Source organism: Canis lupus, chromosome 5 (genome assembly GCF_003254725.2).
Source record: "Canis lupus dingo isolate Sandy chromosome 5, ASM325472v2, whole genome shotgun sequence".
Lineage (NCBI taxonomy): Eukaryota > Metazoa > Chordata > Mammalia > Carnivora > Canidae > Canis > Canis lupus.
The window spans coordinates 18,691,457-18,717,798 of NC_064247.1; the positions used below are offsets into that span (position 1 = coordinate 18,691,457).

Below are 26,342 nucleotides of genomic sequence, written 5' to 3' on the forward strand. Positions count from 1 at the left end.
GTTTTCTATAGTTTTCAGAGTACAGATCTTTTAACTCTTTAGTTGGGTTTATTCCTAGGTATCTTAAGGTATTTGGGTGCAATTGTAAATGGGATCAATTCCTTGATTTCTTTTTTTTGCTGCCTCATTACTGGTGTATAGGAATACAATCGATTTCTGTACATTGATTTTATAGCCTGTAACTTTGCTGAATTCTATAGCTTTTTCTAAAAAAGATATTTTAATGGATGTGTAGTAGTATCTCATTATAATTTTAATTTTTATTTCCCTAATGTTTAATGATGTTGAGCATCCTTTTATATGTTCATTTGCCATCTGTATATCTTCTTTGGTGAAATGAACAAATTTTTTTCCACTCTGTAATTGGATTCTTTATTTTCTCATTGAGTCTTGGGAGAAAATATATATAATTTCTAGTTTGAGTCCAAAGGCTTGAGAACCAGAAACACATCTGGGGCTAAAAAAAGAAAAAAAAAAAAGTGTCTCAGTTTAAGTAGTGAGACCAAATTCATCCTATTTCCATCTTCTTATGCTCTTCTGGGCTCAGTGGATAGGATGATATCTGTCTACAGTAGTAAGGGGTGAGGGTGACCTTTACTCCATCTGGCTAGAATCATTAATCTCTTCTGGAAACACTCTCCTAGATATTCCCCCAAGATAATATTTTACCAGCTATTTGGGCATTTTTTAGCCTGGTCAAGTAGACACTTAAAAGTAGCCATCATAGCTACCAGAGGCATAGTTGCCCTCTGTCACTGCCCCTGTCTTATAATTCCAATATTTGGGTCATCTCTAAGACTAATTCTATGGTTTGCCTTGCTCTTTACCATGGGTTATTTTTTCTTGTTTATTTTGTGTGTTTCACAAATTTTTTATTTATTGCCAAACACAAAGTTGAAAATAATACACACTGAAATAAATAGTATTTATGCACAGAAAAGCTACACCCCTTCTCCTAGGTCAATAGTGTGTGTGTTGGGCGAAGAGAGTTCATTCAGTCTAATCAGGAGTTGAGCTGGGTTTGGGTCTCTGTTGTTGCTATGGTGACCTTGAATTCACCATCAGCTTCAAGATTCTCTGGAGTTACTGGTGTTTAGGGTGGGTTTTGTTTCAACAAAGGATTTTTCTCAGTGTTCCTCTTTCATCCTTAGTATTATCCTTCCCTGTGTCTTAGAATGAATCTTTCTCCAAGCTCTTGCTCCTTCTCTCATGGTTGACAGCAGTTGCTTTTCACTTGGTGCTGTCTACCCTGCTGGGGAGAAGGAGTGGGATTCTCTGGTGTTCCAGTTCAGCTTCAATCTTAGGCAGGCTTTGTGTCCCTACGTTGGATAGAGGTTGGAGTGGCTTTCTTGGTGATGCCGCCTGCCTCCTTGCAGCATTAGGAAATCTCTAATGATCTTGGTAGAGGTCAGTTTCCTGTCCCGCCCCACCCTGAGCAGCACACAGTTTTATTTCTCCATTTCCCCAACTATAGTTTGGCTCTAGAAAGGCCAGGGCTTACAGTTCTTTTTTAGTGGCATAAGGCCTTAGCTCTTAGTGGAAGAGGATGCAGGAGAGGTTTTGTGTCTTTCCCATCAAGGAGCTTCTCTCTCCTCCAGACCTGGCCCGCTGAGGAGGCTTTGTCTAGTCTTCTGCACTGACCCTAGTCTTTCTCATGAGTGTTTGGTGGAGACCCAAGGAGAAGAACAATCAGTAAGTACAAATGTTTCCTATGTCTTCATTCCTAGGAGTTCTGTACTCTCACACCCTCTGCCCACACTCAGCTTTTAGCAATTTGTTTAAAAAAAATGTAACTAAATTCTTATTATTCATTGTTCCCTCAGAAGTCAGTATTTGTGTCCCTTTTGTCCTTGGAAGTAGTCTTTCCTGAGATTTTAAGCTAGATGGTTGGTCTGTGACCCCAGTTTCTGGTAAGTTAAGCAACAGTTAGCATTTTGTAGATCTTCTGGATTTTCCTTATAACTCTGGGAGTAATAATGTTCCTGCTGACTAAATACAACCTAGGCTGAAGTTAAAAGTCCTTTGGGGTTTATGCTAAAGGATATAAAACTGTTTTAGGGAGACAAGACACTTGAACCAGAGAAGAAAATCCAAATTTTTTTGTTAAATTTATTTATTTATTTTGAGAGAAAGAGAGAGTCGAGGAATGGGCAGAGGCAGAGGGAGAGAGAGAGAGAGGATCCCAAACAGACTCACCACTGAGCTCAGAGTAAGTTTGAGGCTTGATCCCATGATCCTGAGGCCATGAGTCAGATGCTTAACCAACTGAGCCACCCAGGTGCCCAGGAAATCCTAATTTAAAGAACACCCATGCTCAATGAGCTCACTGGACACCAACTGTCTATAACTAAAAGTAAGTAATTGTGTCTTGTCTTTTTGATGGAGGGAGATGATGGCATTAATTGAAACTAAAGTTTTGCTCAGAATATAAATTTGAGACTGTACACTAACTTCTAACTGAAAACAGTGTATTTATCTAAATTAGTGGACAGTATACTATAGTAAGTGCTAAGACAGAGTTTCATAATCTTTCTTTGTGTGTGTGTGTGCCATAGAACCCTTTCATGATCTCTGAACCCTTTCTGTCATTAAATGTTATTACATGCATGAATTAAAATATATAGGACTTCAAAGAAAACCAATTATATTGAATTACAGTTTTCAAGGTATTTCAAAATCTGATGTAGACATATATGCCCTTCTATTTACCCATTAATTAAAAATATCTACTGTTAGGTCTAATAACTACAGCAATTTCAAAGTAGTAATGAGAATAAATGCTATTTCATGATATCTGCAACAACTGGGACTTGATATGAAATATTTGTGATTTTTTAAAAGATTTTATTTATTCATGAGAGACACAGAGAGAGCAGTAGAGACACAGGCAGAGGGAGAAGCAGGCTACATGCAGGGAGCCCAATGTGGGACCTGATCCCAGGACTCTAGGACCATGCCCTGAGCCTAAGGCAGGCAGATGCTCAACCACTGAGCCACCCAGGCATCCCAATATTTGTGATTTCTAATCATTTGAATGTTAGATATCACTAATACTATGGCACTTTATTATCTATTCAAAAAAATTTTAATGCTGAATTTTAGCGAGATGTTAGGGAAAATAAAATCTAATCTTCTTTTGATCTAAATTCACATTCTCCTTTGATTTCTATCTATGGATCTCCCAAGGGACCCTGGGTTAAGCAATCTCTACGCTGAAGTGGGAAACCATCAAAAGCAATCAGAGGTAAATATAACACTGTATGTTAACTATACTGGAATTAAAATTTAAAATAAAAGAGCAATCAGAGTAGGGGGAGGAAAGTCAGAGGAAGTTTTAGAGAGACTCCAGGTGGAAGGCACAACATCTACAAAAATATGTTGAAGATGACTGTAGTACATTCAGAGTAATTTTGTATTTTTGGAACACAACTGTTATTACTACTAGTTGCCCTTTACTGAGAACTTTTTACATGTAGAGTACTGTGTTAAGTTTATTAAAAACACGTTCAGGGGATCCCAGGGTGGCTCAGTGGTTTAGTGCCTGCCTTTGGCCCAGGGCGTGATCCTGGAGACCTGAGATCAAGTCCCACATCAGGCTCCCAGCATGGAGCAGGCTTCTTCCTCTGCCTGTGTCCTGGCTCCCCACCCCCTTCTGTGTCTTTCACGAATGAATAAATAATAAATAAATAAATAAATCTATTAAAAAAAACCCCACATTCATGTAGCTAAGTCCTCACAACAACTCTTTGAGATAAACATACTTGATTTCCATTTTACAAATAAGGAAACTGGGGTCCAAAGATTTTAAGTAATTCCTGAGGTCAAGTACCTGGTATGTTGCAGAGCATGTACTTAAGCCTAAATCTCTTTCATCTAAAGCTCACAAAGAACTTTGGGTGTGTCTTTGTCTCTGTGGGAGGGAGGCATTTCTGTTTGGAAATACTCCAGGATGAAGTCTTGGAGGCTATATGAAGAGGTGGAGATTGTATCATGAAAACCAACTTTCCAATTTCATCTCCTGCCTCCCCACATGTTTCGTAGCCACTCTGTACCACAATCATTCCTAAACATAACATGATTCTGCTACCTTTATGCTTTGTACTTGCTTCCTTTTTTTTTTTTTTTTTTTAAGATTTTATTCATTTATTCATGAGAGACACACAGAGGCAGAGACACAGGCAGAGGGAGAAGCAGGCTCCCTGCAGGGAGCCCAATGCAGGACTCGATCCCAGGACCCCAGAATCATGACCTGAGCCAAAGTCAGACATTCAAACACTGAGCCACCCAGGTGCCCCTTTGTACCTACTTCTTTCTCTGCCTTGCATACCCTCCTTCCAAGTATGTCTTTGTCTCCTGATTAACTAGAACTCAGACTTTGTGGCGAGCTCTTCTCTAGCCTACAAATACAGATGCCATCCATGTTTAAGAAAGCTTTCCAGAGGCAGGTGGGGGAGAAAGCAGGGTAAAGGCAGTTCTAACAAGAAAAGAGAATACAATACAGAGTATAAGCAGCAAAGGCTAAAATGTTTTAAAACTGTCTTCTCAGTCAGAAAAAAAAAATGTGGCATCAGCAGAGGAATCAAGAGGAAAATTAGATGGTTTACTACCTGTATAACAAGATTATCGAGCTTACTGAAAAAAATAAAAGTAGTGTCTGTGGACCGAAAAGACTACCTCTTCCTTGAACAATTCTGCCTGGGGGTTCACTCTACATAATATGTTTGTAATGTTTATTTCCTTTGCATCTCCAATATTAAACTGTTAAATATCAAACAAGAAAGTGAGGTTTTAAAATCTCATTCTCCAAACACTTTTATAAATTTGAAACTTATAAAATCAATAAGTATTGGTATGTATGCTTTATGGAAAATCCTTTCATCAAAAATCCATTTATCCAACCAATATTTAATGGGAAAGGTATTATGGGACGTATAATGAGGAATTCCACAGCAGTGGAACCTCTAAGATCCTACACAGAGGTTGCAAATTTGCATCTCACAGTCATGTTTTATTTGCTCCAGATTTTCAAGAATATAAAATATTCAAGAGATTTCACATAATTATCTGGATTTCTGGCTTCAACTGGAAAAAGTAGTGAGTTGGCTTGCAATCCCAAATGGAATGGGCTGGAGCCAAATGGACCACCTGTTACAAACCTGATGCATGCTTTCCAGTGTATCAACAGCACCACCATTCTGCTAGCCCTTGGGGGGTCTCAAAATGCAGCACCATTTTCCATCCCACCCTCTTTCTCATCCTTCAGTTCAATGAGTCAACAAGTTGATTCAGTCTCTACAATATCCTTCTCTTCTATCTCCTTCATTTCATTCTAACTTCAAGAGTGATTCAAGGACTTTATTACCTCCTGATGAGAATTAGAATTATCACAGCTAACATACACTGAGCAGCATTCACTGTGCTAAGCATTTTACGTGGGATGTTTCTTTTAATCCTCACATGAACCCTGTAAGATAAATTTCATCACAATCCTCATTTTACAATAGACAGAATTGACACACTAGAAGCTTAATGCACCTGTCCAAGGTCTCACAGCCTGCAAGTGGGGCAGTCTGACTCTTGAAACTATACTCTTAATCTTATAAACAAATTGTATGGATAGTTTCAAGCTTGAGTACAGGTGGTCCTGGTGACTTCAAGCCTTTTCAAAAGGTGGGAAGGATTAAAAGACTTTAGAAAATCGTTATCCACTCTAGACATTCAATTTACATACATATTCTTTTATAGAAGAGATCTGCCTACTAACTCAGGTGATGTTTCAGAGTCCCCTTTCAATATGACCCTTCCCTCACTGATTCTCCCTCTCCCATTGTGAATTTTACTAGGGTGTATTGCCCCACTGTGTAAAACACTATAGGTAGTAATCAAAAGGACAATTTGAAATACTGGCTTTTTTGTGTTGGAAAAAAATGAAGACTTTTTTCAGTTGTGTAACAGATCCTTCGGAGGTTCCCATATAGTTTTAAGTACTGCTTCAACCCAGCATAAACTCTCTCTCTCTCTCTCATAAATAAATAAATAAATCTTTAAAAAAGGGGGGGGGGGAAATCCCTGGGTGGCTCAGCGGTTTGATGCCTGCCTTTGGCCCAGGGCACGATCCTGGAGTCCCAGGATCGAGTCCCGCTCGGGCTCCCGGCATGGATCCTCCTTCTCCCTCTGCCTGTGTCTCTGTCTCTGTCTCTCTCTTTCTCATAAATAAATAAATCTTAAAAAAAAAAAACCAGCATAAAGAACAATGGAGTGGTGTTGCTATCCTAGCAACATCCTAATAACTCGTTCTTGGTGTTATTAGCTTCTAGGTACCAAAGGCTTCAAGTTCTTTGTTGCCCTACGGTTAAGGTGGGGGCTGAGAGGTAGGAAGGTCTTTCCTCAGTGTTCCTGCTGCACCCTGTGCTCTCAACCTTCTCTGAAGCCAATGTCACCATGATGTCCATCCCCCCCTCCCCCACCCCCACCCCACTGCAGGCTGCTGTTGTTCCTTTGCTACTGGGTATCAGACCTGGAGTGGAGGCAGGAGAGATTCTCTGTTTTCCTGGTTCAGCCCCAGTCTAGGCAAGTCCTCTGTGCCTGAGTCTTTATGAAAGCCTGTCTGAGTTCCTGCTTCTCCTTCCCATGGCAGCCACTCTCTGGCTTGGCCTATGGTTGGTCTTAGGTGGGAGTATCCTGCCCTGTTATTGTAGAGGTAGACCTTCCTGGGTCCAGTAAGGCTCTCTGCCTCTTCCCTAGGAGTAGAGAATTTATTCTTTTGCCTCCTCTCTTTGCAGCAGTGGATCTTTGTGTCCTGGGAGCAAGAAAGCCACCTATCTGTCTCCCAAGGAAGATGTTGTATTTCTAATCTTTCTTTCTCAGCCATGGAGTTTTATCTGGACCCTGGGAGTTACAGTTTGCAGCCTCTCCTCAAGCAGTTTAAGGCTTCTGCTTAAGGGTTGGAGGGGAAGTGTGCAGGGCTGTATACTCATCTCTTAGCAGCTGCCAGTCGCTTCCTTTATGCCTTCACCAATTAGTGGTACCTCTTGGTCTACTGCTCAGACTCCACTACCCATGAGACCATGAACTGAGCCAAAGCCAAGAGTGGGATGCTTAACCTATGAGCCACCCAGGTGTTGCTCATCTGCTCATTTTTAAATCAGATTGTTTGTTTTTTAGATCATTTGAAATGTCTTGCCACTTGAACTCTCTACTCAAGGGAGTTACAATTTTTGTGTCTTATCTGGCTTTTTTCCTGATTGTTAGAATAAGAGTGTAGTTTTTGCAGCTTGTTATATTCTGTAGAAACAGAAATCTTTACTGACTTATTGAAATATTACTTTATTAAGGCATATTTTCACATATTGTATAATCTACCCATTATAAGTATATAGTTGAATCATCTTTCAAACTGCATATAATCACCTACCACCCCTAGAGACCCTGCCTTAATGATTTGCTGTAACTGAGAAGACTGTCATAAACCTGAGGAGTATGTTTAAAACACGGGAAATGGTTGGCTAACATCCCAAAGACAAAAAGAACATGCAGTGTGTAGTCAGAAAAGGCCCCTGGATTTGTCCCTCTTTGGGAATCCTATAATTATTCCTCCTAGCTGCCTTCCTACCCTCAGACCTCCTCCATTTCAACCTATTTTGTTTCATGACTGTGTACAATAATTATCATAAATCAGTAATAGAATATTTTCATCATCCCATGATCCTTCATGCCCATTTGCTATTAATTCCCCTTCCCAATCCTTTCTCATCCTCAGCCCAGCGACCACTGTGGTAGTTTCTGTCTTTGAAGCTTTGCCTTTTCTAGATATTTCCATTTTTTTTTTTGTATCATAAGTGGAATCATGGAATATAGTACTCTGTGTCTGCCTTCTTTCACTGAGCATAGCAGTTTTGACTATCCAGACCCTAGTATATATAAGTAATTCATTCCTTTTTATTGCTGAATACTATTTCATTATATAAATATGCAACATTTTCCAGTTAACAGAATTCAGGTTTCCTCCAATTTGGAGTTATTGTGAATAATGATGCTATGAACACTCATTCACAAATCCTTCCATGGCTCATTGAATTTTTAGCTATACCTCTGTGTTTTATCAGTGGTTGCTCAACTATAGCAACTATGGTTGCCCACAGCTTGTTTTTCTAAATAAAATTTTATTGGAACTCAGTCCAGCATATGTCTACATGTGGTCTATAGTTGTTTCCACATTATACTACAACAGCAGAGTTGAATACTTGTGACAAAGACACTCTGGCCTGCAGAGTTTTCAATATTTACCATCTGGCCCTTTTTAGAAAAATAAGTTGTCACCCCTGCTCTAGAGTTTATAAAGTGAATCTTTAATTTATCACAGTCTATTTTCTAGTAATATACTGCTTCATGATTAATGTAGGAACTATTCAGCAGCATAAGTCTATTTATTCTCTGCTACCTTTATGCCCTTGTGATTATATAGTTTTATGTCTATTTCTGCTACAAATTCCACAATACGTAATATATACATACATATTACAGGTTGTGTTTCTCAAGAGAGTCCTGACTAATACACTTTGTACATCATATGTCTTTTTCTTGGGCTGTTAAGAGATTTCTTATCTTCACTTCTCAACAGATTGACTATGATATGCCTGGTTGAGGAAGTCTTCATTTTGTTGTCCTAGGGGTTCATCGAGCTTCTTAGATCTGTGAGTTAAAGTCTTTTATCAGTTTTGGAAAATTCTCAGTCATTATTTCTCCAGAATATTCACTACCCCATTATCTCTTTTCTTTTTTAGGCCCCTAGTTATTTGTATGCTAGACCAATTGATACTGTCCCACAAATCATAGATACTCCCTGAGGATTTTTTGCTTTCTTTGCTTTTTTGTTGCATATAATGGCTATTAGCTTGTCTTCAAGCATGCTGTTCTTATTCTGAGTCCAGTCCACTATAATTCCAATATAATTTTCATGTCTGAATTTTTTTCATTTTTAACATTTTCATCTATAAGCTCCTTCAAAATATTTGGTTCTCTTTAATAATTTTTATTTCTCTATTGAAATTCTCATATCTATTCACACTGTCCAATTTTTCCACTAGATTTTAACATATTTTTCAGGGTTATGTTAAAATATTTGACTATTGATTCCAACAAGCAGACTTTGAGTCTTCCATATGTGACTTGTAATTTTTGACTCTGTCAGATATTTTGTATAAACAAAGAGTAGATATTGAAGTAAATAATATTTATGCCCCTCCCAAAAAGAGGGCATATTCCTTCTGTTGAGTTACCAGAATGCAGGATTGAGTCCATTTAATCTATAGTTGAGCTGTTTGGGCTTTGTTGAAGCTTTACTTTGAGTTAGTTCATCACTAGCTTTAAAAATTTTAAAGACAGAGTAAGAGCTTTCTCTCCAGTGGAGCTTGGGTCTGATCATGCACAAGACTTCACAGATCCCTTCATGCTTTAGAGACCAGTCATCAAATTTCCAATTTTTAGTTCATGATGCTAGCTTCTTTGGCTCTCTGGGGATTTCTATTTGCTCTTCAGTCTCACTCTCAGATTAGTGTGCTTTATAGTATATTCTACATCCAGAGGCCTTGCCTCTAACCTTTGGAGAGCACTGCAGTGCACTAGATCAGCACAGCCTGAAGTGCTTTGGAGGCCTGTCCTTCTGTCCTCCCCTGTCTCACCATGCCCCTCACCTTGGCAGGCCACTGCAATGAACCTGGTGAAGGCTTGGACTGACTCCAGGTAACGTGTCTCAGCTTTCCTACCCTCTCCACAGCTTTAGCAGAGGTTGCATGTCTTGGAAGGAATCTCTCTCAGCCTTGCTCCTACATCTCAAGTAAAATATTAGTAAGAGTAGTAAGAACAGGCATCCTAGGGCATCCCAGGTGGCTCAGTGGTTTAGCAATGCCTTCAGCCCAGGGCCTGATCCTGGAGACCCAGGATTGAGTCCCACGTCGGGCTCCCTGCAATGAGCCTGCTTCTCCCTCTGCCTGTGTCTCTGCCCCTCTCTCTCTCTCTCTTTCAGTGTGTGTCTCTCATGAATAAATGAATAAATAAAATCTTAAAAAAAAAAAAAAAGAACAGGCAGCCTAGACTTCCTCCTGGTCCTAGAATGCATTCTGTATGATGTTAATACATACAGTTTAGTTTAGATGGCAACAAAATTGATACATGTCAGAATTCGTAACATATATCTAAACAAAACTTAGAAGGAAATTTACTTTGAATACATTTAAAAGGTGAACGTTTTAATTATATAACTCTTGAACTTAAGAAACCAGAGGAGACAATCCCAACAAGCAAGTCAGAAAAAAATCCATAAATTAGAGAACCAAACAACAATGGAGAATATATGATTTTATTCTGACACAAAATATGTCATTTACCCACATACCAATCCATTTTCCAACACCAGCTATTTGTGTCGAAAAACTCAATTCTATCACGAATTGTCCAGAATTAGCACAGACCCCACAAGGCAGCCCCATATCACATACTAGTTGCAAGTCTTAGGGGACAACTGTAATTCTAACCAACCACTATACATTTGAGGGGCTCTCCTAACCCCTTCCTCAGGTTTGAATGTTTACTAGAATGACTCTCAGCATGCAAGAAAGTGCTGTACTTACTATTCCCTATTTACTATAAAGGATACAACTAAGGTAGAAATGCACAGGACAAAGTATAAGAAGGAAACTCAGAGTTTGCAAACCCTCTATGGGTGTATCACCCTCCTCAGCACACTGATGTGTTCACCAGTCCAGAAGCTCTCTAAATACTGTTCAGGAGTTTTTATAACTCAGTTTCCAGCCCTTTCTCCTCCCCCAGGGGGGTCTATAATCACATTTTTTACCCTTCTGGTGACAAATCCCCATCCTGAAGCCATCTAGGTCCCCCACCCTGAGTCTCCTCAGAAGCTCAGTTCTAAAGCAGCTCATTATGAATAAAAACACTCCTGTCACTCAAGACACTGAAAGTTTTAGGAACTTTGTATTAGGAACCAGGGACAGAAGCCATATATATATATATATAATATATATATATATATATATTATATATATATATATATATTACTATGTAAAGTATTAACTTTAACTAAAATAAGGGTTTTTTTTTAATAAAAAAGACTAAGAAGAAAGAGAAGTCCTTTAAAAATTGACAGTCTTAGTGAACAAAATATAGAATAAATGCTGTAAACCTATTACCCAACAAATTTGAAAACTAAAAGAAATGATATATTTCTGGAAAAGTATAAAACTCCAAAATTAGCTTACGGAGAAATGGAAAACTTAAAAAAAGAGTGGTAAGCATTAAGAAAATAAAGACTTTCTTCTAAGCAAACACTAGATTTAGATAGTTTTGCGAGTGAGAGTTATCAAACTTTTATGAAAGAGATTATCCTATTTTATACAAGTTTTTTCAGAAAACAAAGGAAAGCCTGTGACTTATCCTTTGAAACCTCATACCAAAGCCAATGAAGACAGTAAAATAAAATTACTGGCTTTATTTAACCTAGGAACATACATATGGAAATCCTAAGTAAAACATTAATTAGCCAACTCTATCATTATATAAGATAAATAAAATACCTATACCAGTGATAAGTAACCTTTCAGGTTATCAGAATATAACTTGATTAGGGATATTAAATAAAACCCTGTATGTGGCCTCATATTGGTTTTACAAGGGTTATTTTCAATTTAGGCCATCTTTCTAGAAGGTGGGCTCTACTCTATGCAGTCATCTTTCCAGTGTGTTGGTGACTTTCCCTCCCAGGACACATGTGCTGGTTTACAGAACTTGTAATCTCATACCCAATGTCCTTTATTTGTCAACATTTGCAGCGAATGTAGTATAATTTGCCATGTTTCCACCAAGTTCTTTCTTTCATTTTTTCCTTTTATTTAAATTCAATTTGCCAACATATAACACCTAGTGCTCATTTCATCTTGTGCCCTCCCCAATGTTCATTACCCAGTTACCCCATCCCCCTACCCACCTCCCCTTCTGTAGCCCTTTGTTTGTTTCCCAGAGTTAGGAGTCTCTCAATGGTTTGCCTTCCTGTCTAATTTTTCCTCACTCAGCTTCTCCTCTTCCTTATGGTCCCTTTCATTATTTCTTATATTCCACATATGAAACCATATGATAATTGTTTTTGTCTGATTTATTATTTTAATTTTTAAAATATGTTATTAATTTTTTCATGAGAGACAGAGAGGCAGAGACATAGACAGAGGGAGAAGCAGGCTCCCTACAGGGAGCCCAGTGTGGGACTCAATCCCCAGACCTGGGATCATGCCTTGAGCCTAAGGCAGACACTCAACAACTGAGCCACCCAGGCGTCCCTCTCCAGGTGATGCATTGCATAATACCCTCCAGTTCCAAACACATCTATGTAAATGGTAGGTAGTCATCCTTTCTGATGGCTGAGTAATATTCCATTGTATATATAGATCACATCTTCTTTATCCATTCATCTGTCATTGGACATCTTGGCTTCTTCCACAGTTTGGCTATTGTGACATTGCTGCTAAGAACATTGGTCCACCAAGTTCTTTTGCTCTAGTTTTTCTTCTTGGATTTTCTTTTTTTCCCCTTAAAGTCTGAATTGCACAAATGTTGAAAATCATGTATAACCTCTTTGTGAGCATATTCCTAAGGGTATGATGTACAATAGTTTATTATTTTTTTTTGATGTACAATAGTTTAAAAGAAGATTCCTTAATGAGAGAAGATAAGCTTTCCTATAGATAAACATGATGTACCATTCTATTTATTCAGACCTTTTTTTAATGTCCTTTACATTTTATAATGTCCATAAGAATCTTCTATATCTTGGTTAATTTTATATGTGACTGCAAATATGGTATTTACTAATAATATTTTCAGTTAGTCATTATTACTGCTTTGATACACAATTGATTTTTTTTTTTAACGTGGATTAATTTCCGAGGGCTGCCATAACAAAGTACCACAAACTGCATGGCTGAAACAACTTAAATTTATTCTTTCATAGTTTTGGAAGCCAGGAGTCTGAAATCAATGTGTCAGAAAGGCCTTGTTCCCTCAGAAGACTTTAGGGAAGAAGGCTCAAGCTTGCCACTCTCAGCTTCTAGTGACCCCAGGAATTCCTTGGCTGGTGGCAACATAATTCCAACCTCTACCTTCATCTTCACAGGATCTCCTCTTTTCTGTGTCCTTTTGTCTTTTTTTGAAGGTATCAATCATTGAATTTGGGGCCTTGGAGCAGCTGGGTGGATCAGTGGTTGAGCATCTGCCTTCGGCCCAGGTCGTGATCCCGGGGTCCTGGGATCAAGTCCCACATCAGGCTCCCCACGGGAGCCTGCTTCTCCTTCCAAATAAGTTCACCATCTGAGATTCCAGGTGGATATGAATTTTTAGGAATCAATATTCAACTTCCAATCTCGTATCAAATAATTTGACCAAACTTTATTAATTCTAATAATTTGTGGGTTATCTATGTGGACATTTATGTTTTTGTGAAACAGACAATTTTGTCATTTTGCCTCTTCTGTCACTTTTTTTTCCTTTTAAGATCTTCCTTCCTACTTTTGCTACAACTCCAGGAAAATGTTGAGTAGAAGTTGTGGCAACAAACAATTTTAATTTCTTCCTAACTAGTATAATTTCTTCTAAAATTTTACAGGTAAGCATAATGTATTGGATGTAGGGTTTTAATAAATGTCCTTTATTGTAGTAATCAAGTTTCTATTTCTAGTTTGCTGAGAAGTTGTTTTTACATTGTTTTATTTTTTAATTATAAATGACTGCTGCATGTTATTGATGTTTTTCTAGCATCAAATGAAATGATCGCATTTCCTTCATCTAAATGTTAATGTGTTTGTCAGGGAAGAAAAACTGTTCCTCTCTTCCCTCCTGTTTAGTGACTGGAGTTCTGTGAATTACACTGACAAAAGACAGAGTAACAAGAAGAAAAGGTTTATATATGTACATATGGAAACCAACAAAATGGTAGCTGTCTTTTTAATGTTTGAGGTTGGAGGCTTACCCATCTAATTTGTTAGGGAAAAGGGGGACACCTGGGTGGCTCAGAGGTTGAGAATCTACCTTCAGCTCAGGGCATGATCCTGCTTCTTCCTCTGTCTATGTCTATGCCTTTCTCTCTCTATCTCATGAATAAATAAACACAATCTTTAATTTATTAGGGAAAAGAAAGGGGGGAGAAAAGGCTCTTTGGGAAGAACAAATAGTTCCTTTAGGAAAGACAACCTGCTTTTTAGAAGAATAAATAGGATATAAGAAAGTTTGTGATAATGTTTGTTTATGCAGGTGCCACTTGTCTTTTTCATGGCCATGAAACTCCCCAGAGGGACATTTATGGTAGTCTCCTTGCCCAGAAGTTGCTGTTTTTAATCAGATAAGGGCTGCTCCAAGAAGGCTACTATTCGCATCTATTAAATCTCAAATGTCTTTAGCTTAATATACTTTTGATATGAACCCAGGGGTTCTGAGTCAGTCCCTCATGGCAAAATACAGTAGATGTCTAACGTCGTCTTCCTGGGATAATACTAAGCCATGATGGTTTTCTTCCCTCATATGTTACAGAATTCAATTAGATAATCTATTTAGGATTAATTTTCCCTTTCTTTACTTTTCTCACAAAATACTGTGAGGAATTTTCAGCCTTTTTTTCTATTTCTAAATAGTTTATATAACATAGGTAAAAGGGGTAGAAAATCAGGTAAAACTTGTGCTTTGTGGTACATGGTGGAGAAATTTTTCTTTATTATGAATTTATATTCTTTAATAATTATACTTTAAAAATCTTTAATTTTTAAGAGGTTTAGATTTACAGAAAAATGGGGAAGATAGTAGAGTTCCCAAATACTTTTGCACTCTTGTATTATTAACATATTATCATCAGACATTTATATTATGATATGAACATATATATGTAGTATATATTACTATAATACATATTCTATTGTATGTTGTTATAATTAATGGACCAATATTGATACATTGTCATTAACTAAAAACTACTTTATTCAGATTTCTTTAGTTTTTATCCAATATCCTTTTTCTGTTCCAAGATCCCATGTTACATTTAGCTAACATGTCTTTTTAAATTCCTTTTGGCTGTAATAGTTTTTCAGACTTGTTTGTTGATTACTTGATTTTTGAGGAGTACTGATTAGGTATTTTACATAAAATGTTCATCAGTTGAGATTTATCTGGTGTTTTTCTCCGGGTTAAGTTAAAGTTATGGGTTTGGAGAAGACTACAGAGGTGAAGTGTTATTTTTATCACTGTATATCAAGGGTACATCTTATTGATACGATTTGTCACGATTCATGTTGGTCACCTGGCTGAGGTTCTCTGGCAGGCTTCTCTACTGTCAGTTAGCCTCCCTCCCACCCCTATGCTATAGTCTTTAGAAGAATTATTCTGCGCATGGAATAATTACCATTTTTTAGTTTATTTCTTCTCCCATCAATTTTATTGTCATATATTTTGAAAATAATTCCTGTGTCAAGCTTTGCAAATGTATTGATATAGTTATTTCAGTTTTCTCTCATGATTTCAAAAGTCTTTGTGGCAGCTGTAGTAAACACTTTTTTATTCCCCAAATTAATTATTTGTACATTTTCCCTTTCTATCGATCACATTTACTGGCAAGTTACTCACTTTTCAGTTTTATTCTAAGAATTAAGGCTTTTATTCTGTTAATTATTGCTTTTTTGTTTTATACCCTATTAACATGTGCTCTTTTACTTATGATATCCTTATTTCATCAAGTTTACTTTGCTGTTCCTTTTCTATTACTGACATTGACATCTAGCTCATCTGGTCTTAATTCTTACTGCTATTTAGTAGTTATATTTACAGTTATATATTTCCTTCTTAGTGTAACTTGGTGGCATTCTACAACATTTGGTATAAGGTAATTTCACGGTTATTCACTGTCAAAATTTTGATGTGATTTCATTGTTGTTTACATTTAAATAATTTAATAGTTGTTGAAGTTTTCCTTGTGACCTAGGATGCGGTCTATTTTTTTTTATTTTCACAGGTACTTGAAAGTAATGTAGTATCTCTTCTTATTTACTTGGATTTTACCCAGCCTGAGATTCTTATGGATATTGACCTATTTATTTCTTTGCTCCATATCTTTTAATTTATCCTTCATATTCTTTCAACTCTTTCCTCTTTGATTTCTGGGAGAGTTCCTCAACCTGATCTCTCAGTTTCCTAATTGGACTTTTGTATGCATTCTACTCTTGCATCAGACTGTCATTTATTTTGGGTATTGTTTGTTTTTGATAGAGAATCTTCAACTGGTTCTTTTTTTATGACTGCTTGTTTCTGCTTTCTAACCAATCAGTATATCCACTTGCTCTCCCTCTAATGATATGATAACTCTAATTCTTGCTGTGTGTTCCATTACTTTTTCTCTTTCTTACATAGTGTTTGTACCTTCAGATGTCTCATTATTTTTCTTGTGATGCCACATTTCCTTGGGATTATCTATACTGTCAACAGTAATGTTTCTCTGGGATAAAAGGCCAAATTCCAAGCCCTAGCTTGTGCCCTTGGTGTAGTGAGTTTACAGAGATTCTTAGAAGGGTTCTTTAGGGCTAAGAGCCTATTTTGATTTTTTTCTCAACAATTTCCAGTTTGTCACGCACATGTAATGTGACACTGATCTCAAGTGACTTTTCTATACCTCCACCAAAGCACAGCTTTTCCCAAGAGCTGTCATCCTCTTGGGATCTAATCCCCTAAACCACAGCTTCTCAACCACAAATGGTATTTGGAAATGTGTGAAGGGAATTTGGGGGCCATTGTAATGACACTGTTGCTACCGTGTCATTTAGGGCAAGGGGTTGGGAATACTAAACATATGGTGAAATCCCACACAATAAAGCACCATCCCAAATAAAATGATAATGGCCTCCCCATGGGTAGCAATAGGGGAGAAGTTAGGAGGAGTTAGGACTTAGTCCTCAACTAAGTCTCTCATTTGCACATGCAGGTTTCCCCTCCCTGCATTCAGGTTTCTATAGTGATGCGGAGGCTACTACACTGCCTCCAGGTAGGTACTGAAATACAGTGCTGCTGCTTCTCTCCCTACAGTTACAAGGTAACACTCAATGTTCTAACCAGGACATTGCAAAGAAATTAAAAAGGCCCAGAAGGCTTGCCTCAATCTTTTCCCTGTTTATGGCTATCAGCTTTCTCCTGCCCTGGTTTGGCTTCCTCTTCCTAAACCCTAACCCCCAACAGGTACATCAGAATCTAATTATCTTGGACTTCTAGGGAGATTTTATAGTTTTTACTAATATCTGAATATACCATCTTCTCACTTCTGTGGCATATGCATTTTTCAATCAAATGAAGGAGCCGGCATCCCGTTAGCATTCCATCTTGCTACCTTACTCTAGGAACACTGATTCTTAATAACACGTGAGGAAAAATGTATATTGGATAGCTAATTTTGAAAATTTGGAGCATCAGAAGTAGATTTACCCCAGAAAAAAAAGATATACAAAGATTTGTAAAACAACAACAGCAACAACAATGGGGTGCCTGGGTGGCTCAGTCGGTTAAGCATCGGATTCTTGATGATCCCAAGTCCTGATCTCAGGGTCTTGGGATCAAGCCCTACATCGAGTTCCATGCTCAGCATGGAGTGTGCTTCAGAGTCTGTCTTTCCCTCTAACTTCTCCCCACCTCTCCATGCACTCTCTCTCTCTCTAAAATAAATAAATAAATCTTAAAAAAAAGATAGTATAACGTTTACCAATGAAAAACCTACCAAGCAAGATGAAGAGCCCAGGACTATACCATGTATAGATGGCAACATGAAATGATAGAAGTAGTAGCACCAATCTGTGTGGACATGATAAATTACTTGCTAAATTTATTTGGTAGATGATTTAGGGAAAATGTAACATTTCATAGGAAAATATATTATTTCTACTATTTGAGAATGCTTTAAAAAATTCTTATAAAGATTTTATTTACTTGAGAGAGAGAGAGTACAAGTGAGAGCAGAGGGGCAGAGGGAAAGGAAGAAGCAGACTCCCCACTGATCAGGGAGTCCAACCCGGGTTCAATCCCAGGACCCCAAGATCATGACCTCAGCTGAAGGCAGATGTTCGATTGACTGAGCCACCCAGGCACCCCTAAATTTTTTAAAGTAAAATAATTTTATAAGTATAGAATGCTTTCAAAAATAGTATAGAGCATTCTAATATATGCTTCAGCCAGCTTCACATAATAACATCTTGTATAATTATTATGCAGTGTACAAAATCTAGAAATTGATGCATTAGTGACTATTACCTAAACTATAGACTTTATTTGAATTTTAACATTTTTTCCACTAATGTCCTTTTTCTGTTCCAGAACCCAAGCCATGATCCCACATTGAATTTTGTCATAGTCTTCTTAATCTCTTCCAAACTCTGAAAGTCTTATTGTTTTTCACAATCATAAATCTTTTTTTAAATTGTGGTTCATATACACGGTTATATTAGTTTTGGGTGTACAATATAATGATTCAATAACTCTGTAGCTACTCAATGCTCACTACAATGGATGTAGTCACTTTACATCATTGCAATATTATTGACTATTCCTTATGCTGTACTTTTCATCTGACTTTTATACTTCATATCTACAAGTGTGTACTTTTTAATCTCCTTTAACTATTTCACCTATCTCCCCACCCCCTTTCCCTCTGGCAACCACCAGCTTGTTTCCAGTATTTATGAGTCTGTCTCAAATTCTCTGTTGAGAATTTGTTGTTTGGTTGGTTTGGTTTGGTTTTTAGATTCCATATATAAGTAAAATCATACTTGTCTTGGACTTATTTTGGTTAGTGTAGTATACTCTGTGTTCATCCATATTAATGCAAATAGCAAAAACGCATTCCTTTTAATGGCTAATATTCCAGTGTGGGGGGGGGGGAGGTGGGTGTGCATGTGTGTGTGTACATATCACATGTTCTTTTTATCCATTCATCTATTGATGGACACTTTGGTTGCTTCCGTATCTTGGTTATTATAAATAATGCTATAATAAACATAGGTGCCTATGTCTTTTTGAATTAGTGTTTTCATTTTCTTTGGGTAAATACCCAACGGTGGAATTATTGGATCAAATGGTATTTCTATTGTTAATTTTTTGAGGAAACTCAATATTCTTTTCTACGAAGATTATACCAATTTATATTCCCATTAACAGTGCACAAGTGCTCCCTTTTCTCCACATCCTTTCCAATATTTGCTATTCCTTGTCTTTTTATACAACCACTCTAACCAGTGTGAGGTGATATTTTGTTGCATTTTTGTTTGTGTTTTCCTGATGAGTAATACTGAGCATCTTTTCATGTTCCTATTCGCCATATGTATGCCTTCTTTGGAAAAAAATGTCTATTCAGGGATCCCTGGGTGGCGCAGCGGTTTGGCACCTGCCTTTGGCCCAGGGCGCGATCCTGGAGACCCAGGATCGAATCCCACATCAGGCTCCCGGTGCATGGAGCCTGCCTCTCCCTCTGCCTATGTCTCTGCCTCTCTCCCTTTCTCTCTTTGTGACTATCATAAATAAATAAAAAAATTTAAAAAATTAAAAAAAAATGTCTATTCAGATCTTATGCCCATTATTTTATTTTATTTATTTATTTTGGTGTTGAGCTATGTAAGTTCTTTATATATTTTGGATATTAATCCATTATTAGATACTTCATTTGCAAATATCTCCTCCCATCCAGGAGGTTACCTTTTCATTTTATTGTTTCCTTTGCCATGCAAAAGCTTTTTATTTTGGTGTATTACCAATAGTTTATTTTTGCTTTCATTTTCTGGTCTGGGAAGATACAGCCATAAACATGTTGCTAAGGCTAATGTCCAGGAGAAGACTTGCAAAGATTTCCTTTTATAGTTTTATGCTTGCACGCCTCACATTTAAGCCCTTAATCTATTTTGAGTTTATTTTTGTATATGATGTAAGAAAGTGGTCCAGTCTCATTCTTCTGCATTAGCTGTCTGTGCAGCTACCTCATTTATTGAAGAGATAGTCATTCCCCTATTGCATATTCTTGTCTCCATTGTCATAGATTAATCAATCATATAAGTGTGGGTTTATTTACTGGGTGGGTTACTTACTGGGCTCTGTATCTTGTTCTATTGATCTATGTGTCTATCATACCAGTACCATAGTGTTCAATTGCTATAGTTTTGTGGTATATCTTGAAAATCCGGAATTGAGGTAGCTCCGGTGGCGCAGCGGTTTAGCGCCGCCTGCAGCCCAGGGCGTGATCCTGGAGACCCTGGATCAAGTCCCACGTCAGGCTCCAAGCATGGAGCCTGCTTCTCCCTCTGCCTGTGTCTCTGCCTCTCTCTCTCTGTCTCTATGAGTAAATAAATAGAATCTTAAAAAAAAAAGAAAAAAAATCCAGAATTGTGATATTTTCAGCTTTATTCCTCTTTCTTTAGATTGCCTTGGCTATTAAGCATCTCTTGGTTCCATATAAATATTAGGATTATTTGCTTTAATGTTGAGAAAGATACTACTGGTATATGGATAAGGATTGCATTGAATCAGTAGATTGCTTTGAGTAGTACGGACATTTTGACAATATTACTTCTTCTAGTCTGTGAACATGGAATATTTTTCCATTTGTTTCATCTTTCATTTCTTTATCAATGTTTTCTAATTTTCAAAGTAAGGATCTTTCACTACCTTGGTTAAATTTATTCCTAAGTATTTTATCCTTTTTGGTGCAATTATTAATGGGATTTTATTCTTAATTTCTCTTTCTACTATTTTGTTACTAGTGTATAGAAATGCAACTGATTTCTGTACATTAATTTGTATCCTGTAACTCTACTGAATTCATTTATTAATTTTAATCATTTTTGATGAAATCCTTAGGGTTTTTACCAATTTAGATGACTTTTATTTCTTTTTTCTTGTCCTCTTAATTGCTGAAGCTAGCACTTCCAGTACTATGTTGAATGAAAGTGACAAGAGTGGAAATCCTTATCTTGGTCCTCATCCTAGGAGAAATTCTTAGTTTTTCACCATTGAATATGATGTAACTTGTGGATTTTTCATATTTGGCTTTTATTATGTTGAGGTATGTTCCCTCCAAACCTATTCTGTTGAAAGCTTGTATCATGAATGGATGTTAAATTTTGTCAAGTACTTTTCTGCATATTGAGTCGATCACATGGTTTATCCTTTCTATTGTTAATATGGTGTATTGCATTGATTTGCAAACATTGAGCCATCTTTGTAACCCTGAATAAATCCTACCATATCGTGGTAAATAATATTTTTAATGTATTATTTAATTCAATTTGCTAAATTTTTTTGAAGACTTTTGCATCTATGTTCATGAGAGATACTGGCCTATAGTTTTTTTGTTTGTTTGTTTGTTTGTTTGTTTTTTATCAGGACTTTGGTTGTGGTATCAGGGTAATACTGCTCTTATAGAATGAATTTGGAAGTTTTCCTTCCTCCTATTTTTTGGAATTAATTTGACAGAATAATTCTTGAAATGTTTGGTAGAATTCAACTGTGAAGATATCTGATCCTGACTTTGGTTTCTTGGGAATTTTTTGATTACTGATTCAACTTTGTTATTAGAAATCTATCAGTTTAGATTTTCTACTACTTGAATCAGTCTTGGAAGACTGGGTTTCTAGGAATTTATCCATGTCCCTAGGTGTCCATTTTTTGTATATAAATTTTCATAGTATTCTTATAATCCTTTGTATTTATGAAGTGTTAGTTGTTACTTCTTTTCTTTCATTTTTTTATTTTATATGTGTCATGTATTTTTTCCTCCTTAGTGAGTCTGGCTAGATATTTATCAATTTTGCTTGTCTTTTCCAAGAACCAGCTCTTGATTTCAGTGGTGTGCTCTATTTTTTTCTCTATTTCATTTATTTCTGCTTTAATCTTTATTTATTTTCTTCATTCTGGTAACTTTAGGTTTTGTTTGCTCTGCTTTTTCTAATTCCTGAAGATGTAAGGTTTGTTTGTTAAGATTTTTCTGGATGTTGGCCTGTATTGCTATCAACTTTCCTTGTAGAACTGCCACTGTTGCATTTCAAAGATTTTGAACTATTTTCATTTCCACTTGTCTTCATTTTTTTAATTTACTCTTTGTATTTTTTTGACCCCTTGGTTGTTTAGGAGCATGTTGTTTGCCTCTGTGTTTGTTTGCTTGTTTCCAACTTTTCTTATAACTGACTTCTAGTTTTATATTGTGGACAGAAAAAAAAATGCTTGATATAATTTTAATCTTCCTAAATTTATTGAGACTGATTTTTTGACTTAAGTTCTCTCTCCTGGGGAATGTTCTATGTGCTCTTACAAATAATGCATATTCTGCTATTTGGGAATGGAAACATTCTATATAGATCTGTTAAGTCCATCTGGTCTAGTATGCCATTCAAAGCCATTGTTTTCTTATTGATTGTCTGGATTATCTATCCATTGATGTAGGTAGGGTGTTAAAGTTTCCTACTATTATTGTTTTACTGCCAATTTCTTCCTTTATGTCTCTTAATATTTGCTTTATGTATATAGGTGCTCCAGTTTTGGATCCATTGATATTAACAAATAAATCCTCTTGTTAGAGTGATCCCTTTATTATATCATTATGTAAGGGCCTTCTTTATCTCTTATTACAGTCTGTGTTTTAAAGTTTGTATTGTATGATATAAATATTGTTACCCTGGCCTCTTTCTTTCTTTCTTTCTTTCTTTCTTTCTTTCTTTCTTTCTTTCTTTCTTCTTTCTTTCTCTTTCTTTCTTTCTTTCTTTCTTTCTTTCTTTCTTTCTTTCTTTCTTTTTTTATTTATATGAACTAACTTTTTCCATCCCTTCACTTTCAGTTTGTATATATCTTTAAATCTCAGGTGAGTCTCCCTTATAGCAACATGTGGATGGGTCATGTTTTTTTTGTTTTGTTTTGTTTTTGTTTTTTTGTTTTTGTTTTTTTGATCTATTCGGTCATCTTCTATCTTTTGATTGGACCATTTAGTTTATTTACATTTAAAGTAATTATTTTTAGGTATATACTTGTTGCTATTTTGTTAATTGTTTTCTGGTTATTTTTGTTGTTCTCTTCTGTCATTCTTCTTCTCTAGCCATCTTCCACTGTGGTTTCGTGGTTTTCTTTAATGTTAGTGCTTGAATTCCTTTTTTAAAATTTTTTTGTATATCTATTATTGGTTTTTGTTTTGTGGCTACCACAGGACTCATATTTACATTCTATGTGTCTAGCAATCTATGTTAGATTGACAGCCATTTAAGTTCAAATACCTTATGAAATCACTACATCTTTACTCTCCTCTCTCTGTTTTATGTATGTCATATTTTATATCTTTTGTTTTGTGTATCCCTTGATTAGTTTTTATTGATATAATTGATTTTGCTACTTTTTTCTTTTAGCCTTTATACTGGTTTTATTAGTGATTAATCTACTATTTTTATTACATGTTTACTTCTACCTATGAATTTTTTTTTTACCTAATGAATTTTTTTTTATTCTTTGTCAAGAATAACACAGAAGTGATGTGCCCTTGGTACAACAATCATGAAAAAAGATAAACCTTATAACTACAAATATTAACCTGATCACTGGAGTAAGCCAGTGTTGATTTTACTCACTGTAAAGTTACTCTTTTTCAGTTTGAAATTAATAAATATATTAGTGGGAAGATATTCTTATTTCTCATCAAACTCCCACTAATTTTAGGCTTCTGCAGCAGCTCTTGACTATAATAGTTACTGCAGTATTATAATGCAGAGAAAAGATGTACCCTAACAATGTATGTATATTATGAAATGGAATACTTTTCATTCTGAAACATCTATGTTTAAGTTGCTGCATGTTTTCCACAGGAAAAAAAGGGGCCTACATTTCCTCTATAGTCATATGACCAAAAGGGTTTCAGTAGTGGAGGAATTCTAGTGTGAAGGGCAAGACTGCTCCCAATTTTTTAAAGTTCTTCTTCATTCTACATTGGAAGTAAAGTCTCAACCAGGCACACTTGTTGATCAAGTTTTGGCCATAAAATGACTAGATGGCCTGATGCCTCTATTCTCTCGTTCAGGTTGTTCAAATCCATGAAGGTTTTTAAGGAAGCCAACCAAAGCACTATCCGAGCAAACATGTCCATTGACCTAACCAGGGAAATTCCTAGACATGTGCTGCTGGTATCACTAAGGTGTGAAGACCAGCTGTGTTTGAATGAAATCCTCATAGCTTGCCTATGTTTAATTTTTTACCTTCATAGAAAACATGTTTCAGGCTGCTGGTAAATAAAAATATAGTGATTTGTGTTTGTAAGATATGTAGCTAGTTTCATGTAATTTTGAGACTTTCTCACATTTGAGAATTCTGTCTGAGAATTTTAGGGGTAAGATAAAACCCTTCTTCCCAGGCCCCCAACATATTGCAGTGCCTCACAGAGATCCTAAAATGTTGCTGAGGAACTAGCTAAAAGGGAAGAGCCTTTAGGACGTGACATGGTCCTAATGATGGGTTTAAAACCATCTCCAGAGCAGGCCCCATTTTTATTGTGCTCCACCATTTCAGTGATTCAAGCACTTTTGTGTCCATTTCTCCTGCTTCTGCTATTAACATTTAACTGGTCTCTACTCTCTGTTTCTGCTTCATGGCACTACTGTAGAGTGGTTAAAAATGCAGCTCTGAAGATCTGGCTCCCAGGCCTGCCTCTTCCGTGTACTAACTGTGTGAACTCAGCTAACATTTAACTGTACTCTGACTTGTTTCCTCAGCTGAAAATGGTAACTACATCATAGTGTAGTTCTGAGAGTTAAGTAGGTTTGCTTAAGAAGCACTAGGATAGCTCCTGGCATACAGGAAGTCCTCAATAAATATTGGCTGTTGTTCAATCTGTGGCTCTCTCCACACCTACTCCCACCAACTGCTTCCTGTCTCACATATATGTGTCTCTTTCAAACTTCAGCAGCTGGAGCTCTGAGTGGTAGGCAGTCACCCACAAAAGGAAGTTCTGGTGGTATGACAATGTTTTCATTCCCAGTTGCCCCCACTATACAACTTGTCTGTTAAATAGATGCCCATGTCTGTTACAGGGTGGCAGGGTAACAATAACTTAAGCATAACCAAGCAGCTTTACACCACTTTTTCACTACTTTTTCCAAAAGTGCTATGAAAATGGCAGTCACTCTGAACTTCATAGGCTTTTTCCCATAGTATACTTGAAAATGATGCAAAGTTTGTGATACTGTTCCTAGTAAATCTGGAGCCATAGCCAGCTATCTGTCCATATTCCTGCCACATTGCTGGCCCTTTTCCCTCCATTAACATGATTGAGTTGCAACAGCCTGTGTCCATCATTATTTAGTCGCCTCAAGAGTCCTGTGTGCCAACTTCTCACTGCCTGAATTCTTTTTTTTTTTAATTTTTATTTATTTATGATAGTCACAGAGAGAGAGAGAGGCAGAGACACAGGCAGAGGGAGAAGCAGGCTCCATGCACCAGGAGCCCGACGTGGGACTCGATCCCGGGTCTCTAGGATCGCACCCTGGGCCAAAGGCAGGCGCTAAACCGCTGCGCCACCCAGGGATCCCTCACTGCCTGAATTCTGAATCATTTTTGGTATCCTATCCTCTCTCATCTCTCCAGGGATGCTCAGATACCACAGACATGAGCTCTACCATTCAGTACAGCCTCTTTGGCAACGGGCATATCTTGTGTGATTCCTGGGGCCCCAGCAGCCATTTCCCTAATTTGTGGCTCAGTCTCTAGTGACAGTTCCCTGGACATCAACTCTTTGCTTTGCCAATGCTGGCAGTCTGCCCATTTTGCATGGGCTTCTTTAGGTCCTGGTTAGCACTACTCTTACCCTACTCATACCCCAAAGAACTGATGACCTCCTGAATTGTAAACATGGGTTTATACTGTAAACACATAGTCCCATGATCCCCTGATTGAGCTTTCATGTTTCTATCTCTCGTTAGACCTATAAACCTAGAGGAAAGGAAGTTATTCAATCAAAGCCACACACTAACTGCAAAGAGAATACACTAAGGAGGACCATTTATCTTGCTCACATCAGGTTTTGAGTGGTTAAAGGGGGCTGAGGGTCTTTTAGGCATAATGGACAATAAATATATGAACCACAGGATTTACCGGAACTTGGTTATACCATTTGTGTTGGAGTCATGCTGAGTGGTGGAAAGTGCTCTAAATCAGAGGTCAAAGTGACAAGAATCCTGATCTCAGCTCTGCTTTAAAGCATACTAGATGATCTGGACAAACCATTTAAAATCTCTCCTATGCTCTCAGTT

At 37.0% G+C, this 26,342-nt stretch overlaps 1 protein-coding gene across 21 annotated transcripts in view; it reads left to right on the plus strand.

Moving 5' to 3' along the window:
- Nucleotides 1–1,048: 1,048 nt before the first annotated feature.
- Nucleotides 1,049–26,342, plus strand: part of NXPE4 (neurexophilin and PC-esterase domain family member 4) — a 49,061-nt gene continuing 23,767 nt past the window's right edge. For 4 of the 21 annotated variants that reach the window (XM_049109936.1, XM_025465458.3, XM_049109939.1 and 1 more), the window contains exons 1-2: nucleotides 1,888–2,353; nucleotides 3,187–3,244. Coding sequence is in view for 9 of the 21 variants with exons in the window: in XM_025465454.3 (XP_025321239.1) it covers nucleotides 1,655–1,692; nucleotides 3,187–3,244 (96 nt within the window). In the remaining 12 variants the exon portion in view is untranslated. The other 17 variants (XM_025465457.3, XM_025465461.3, XM_049109937.1 and 14 more) reach the window with 15 other exon arrangements.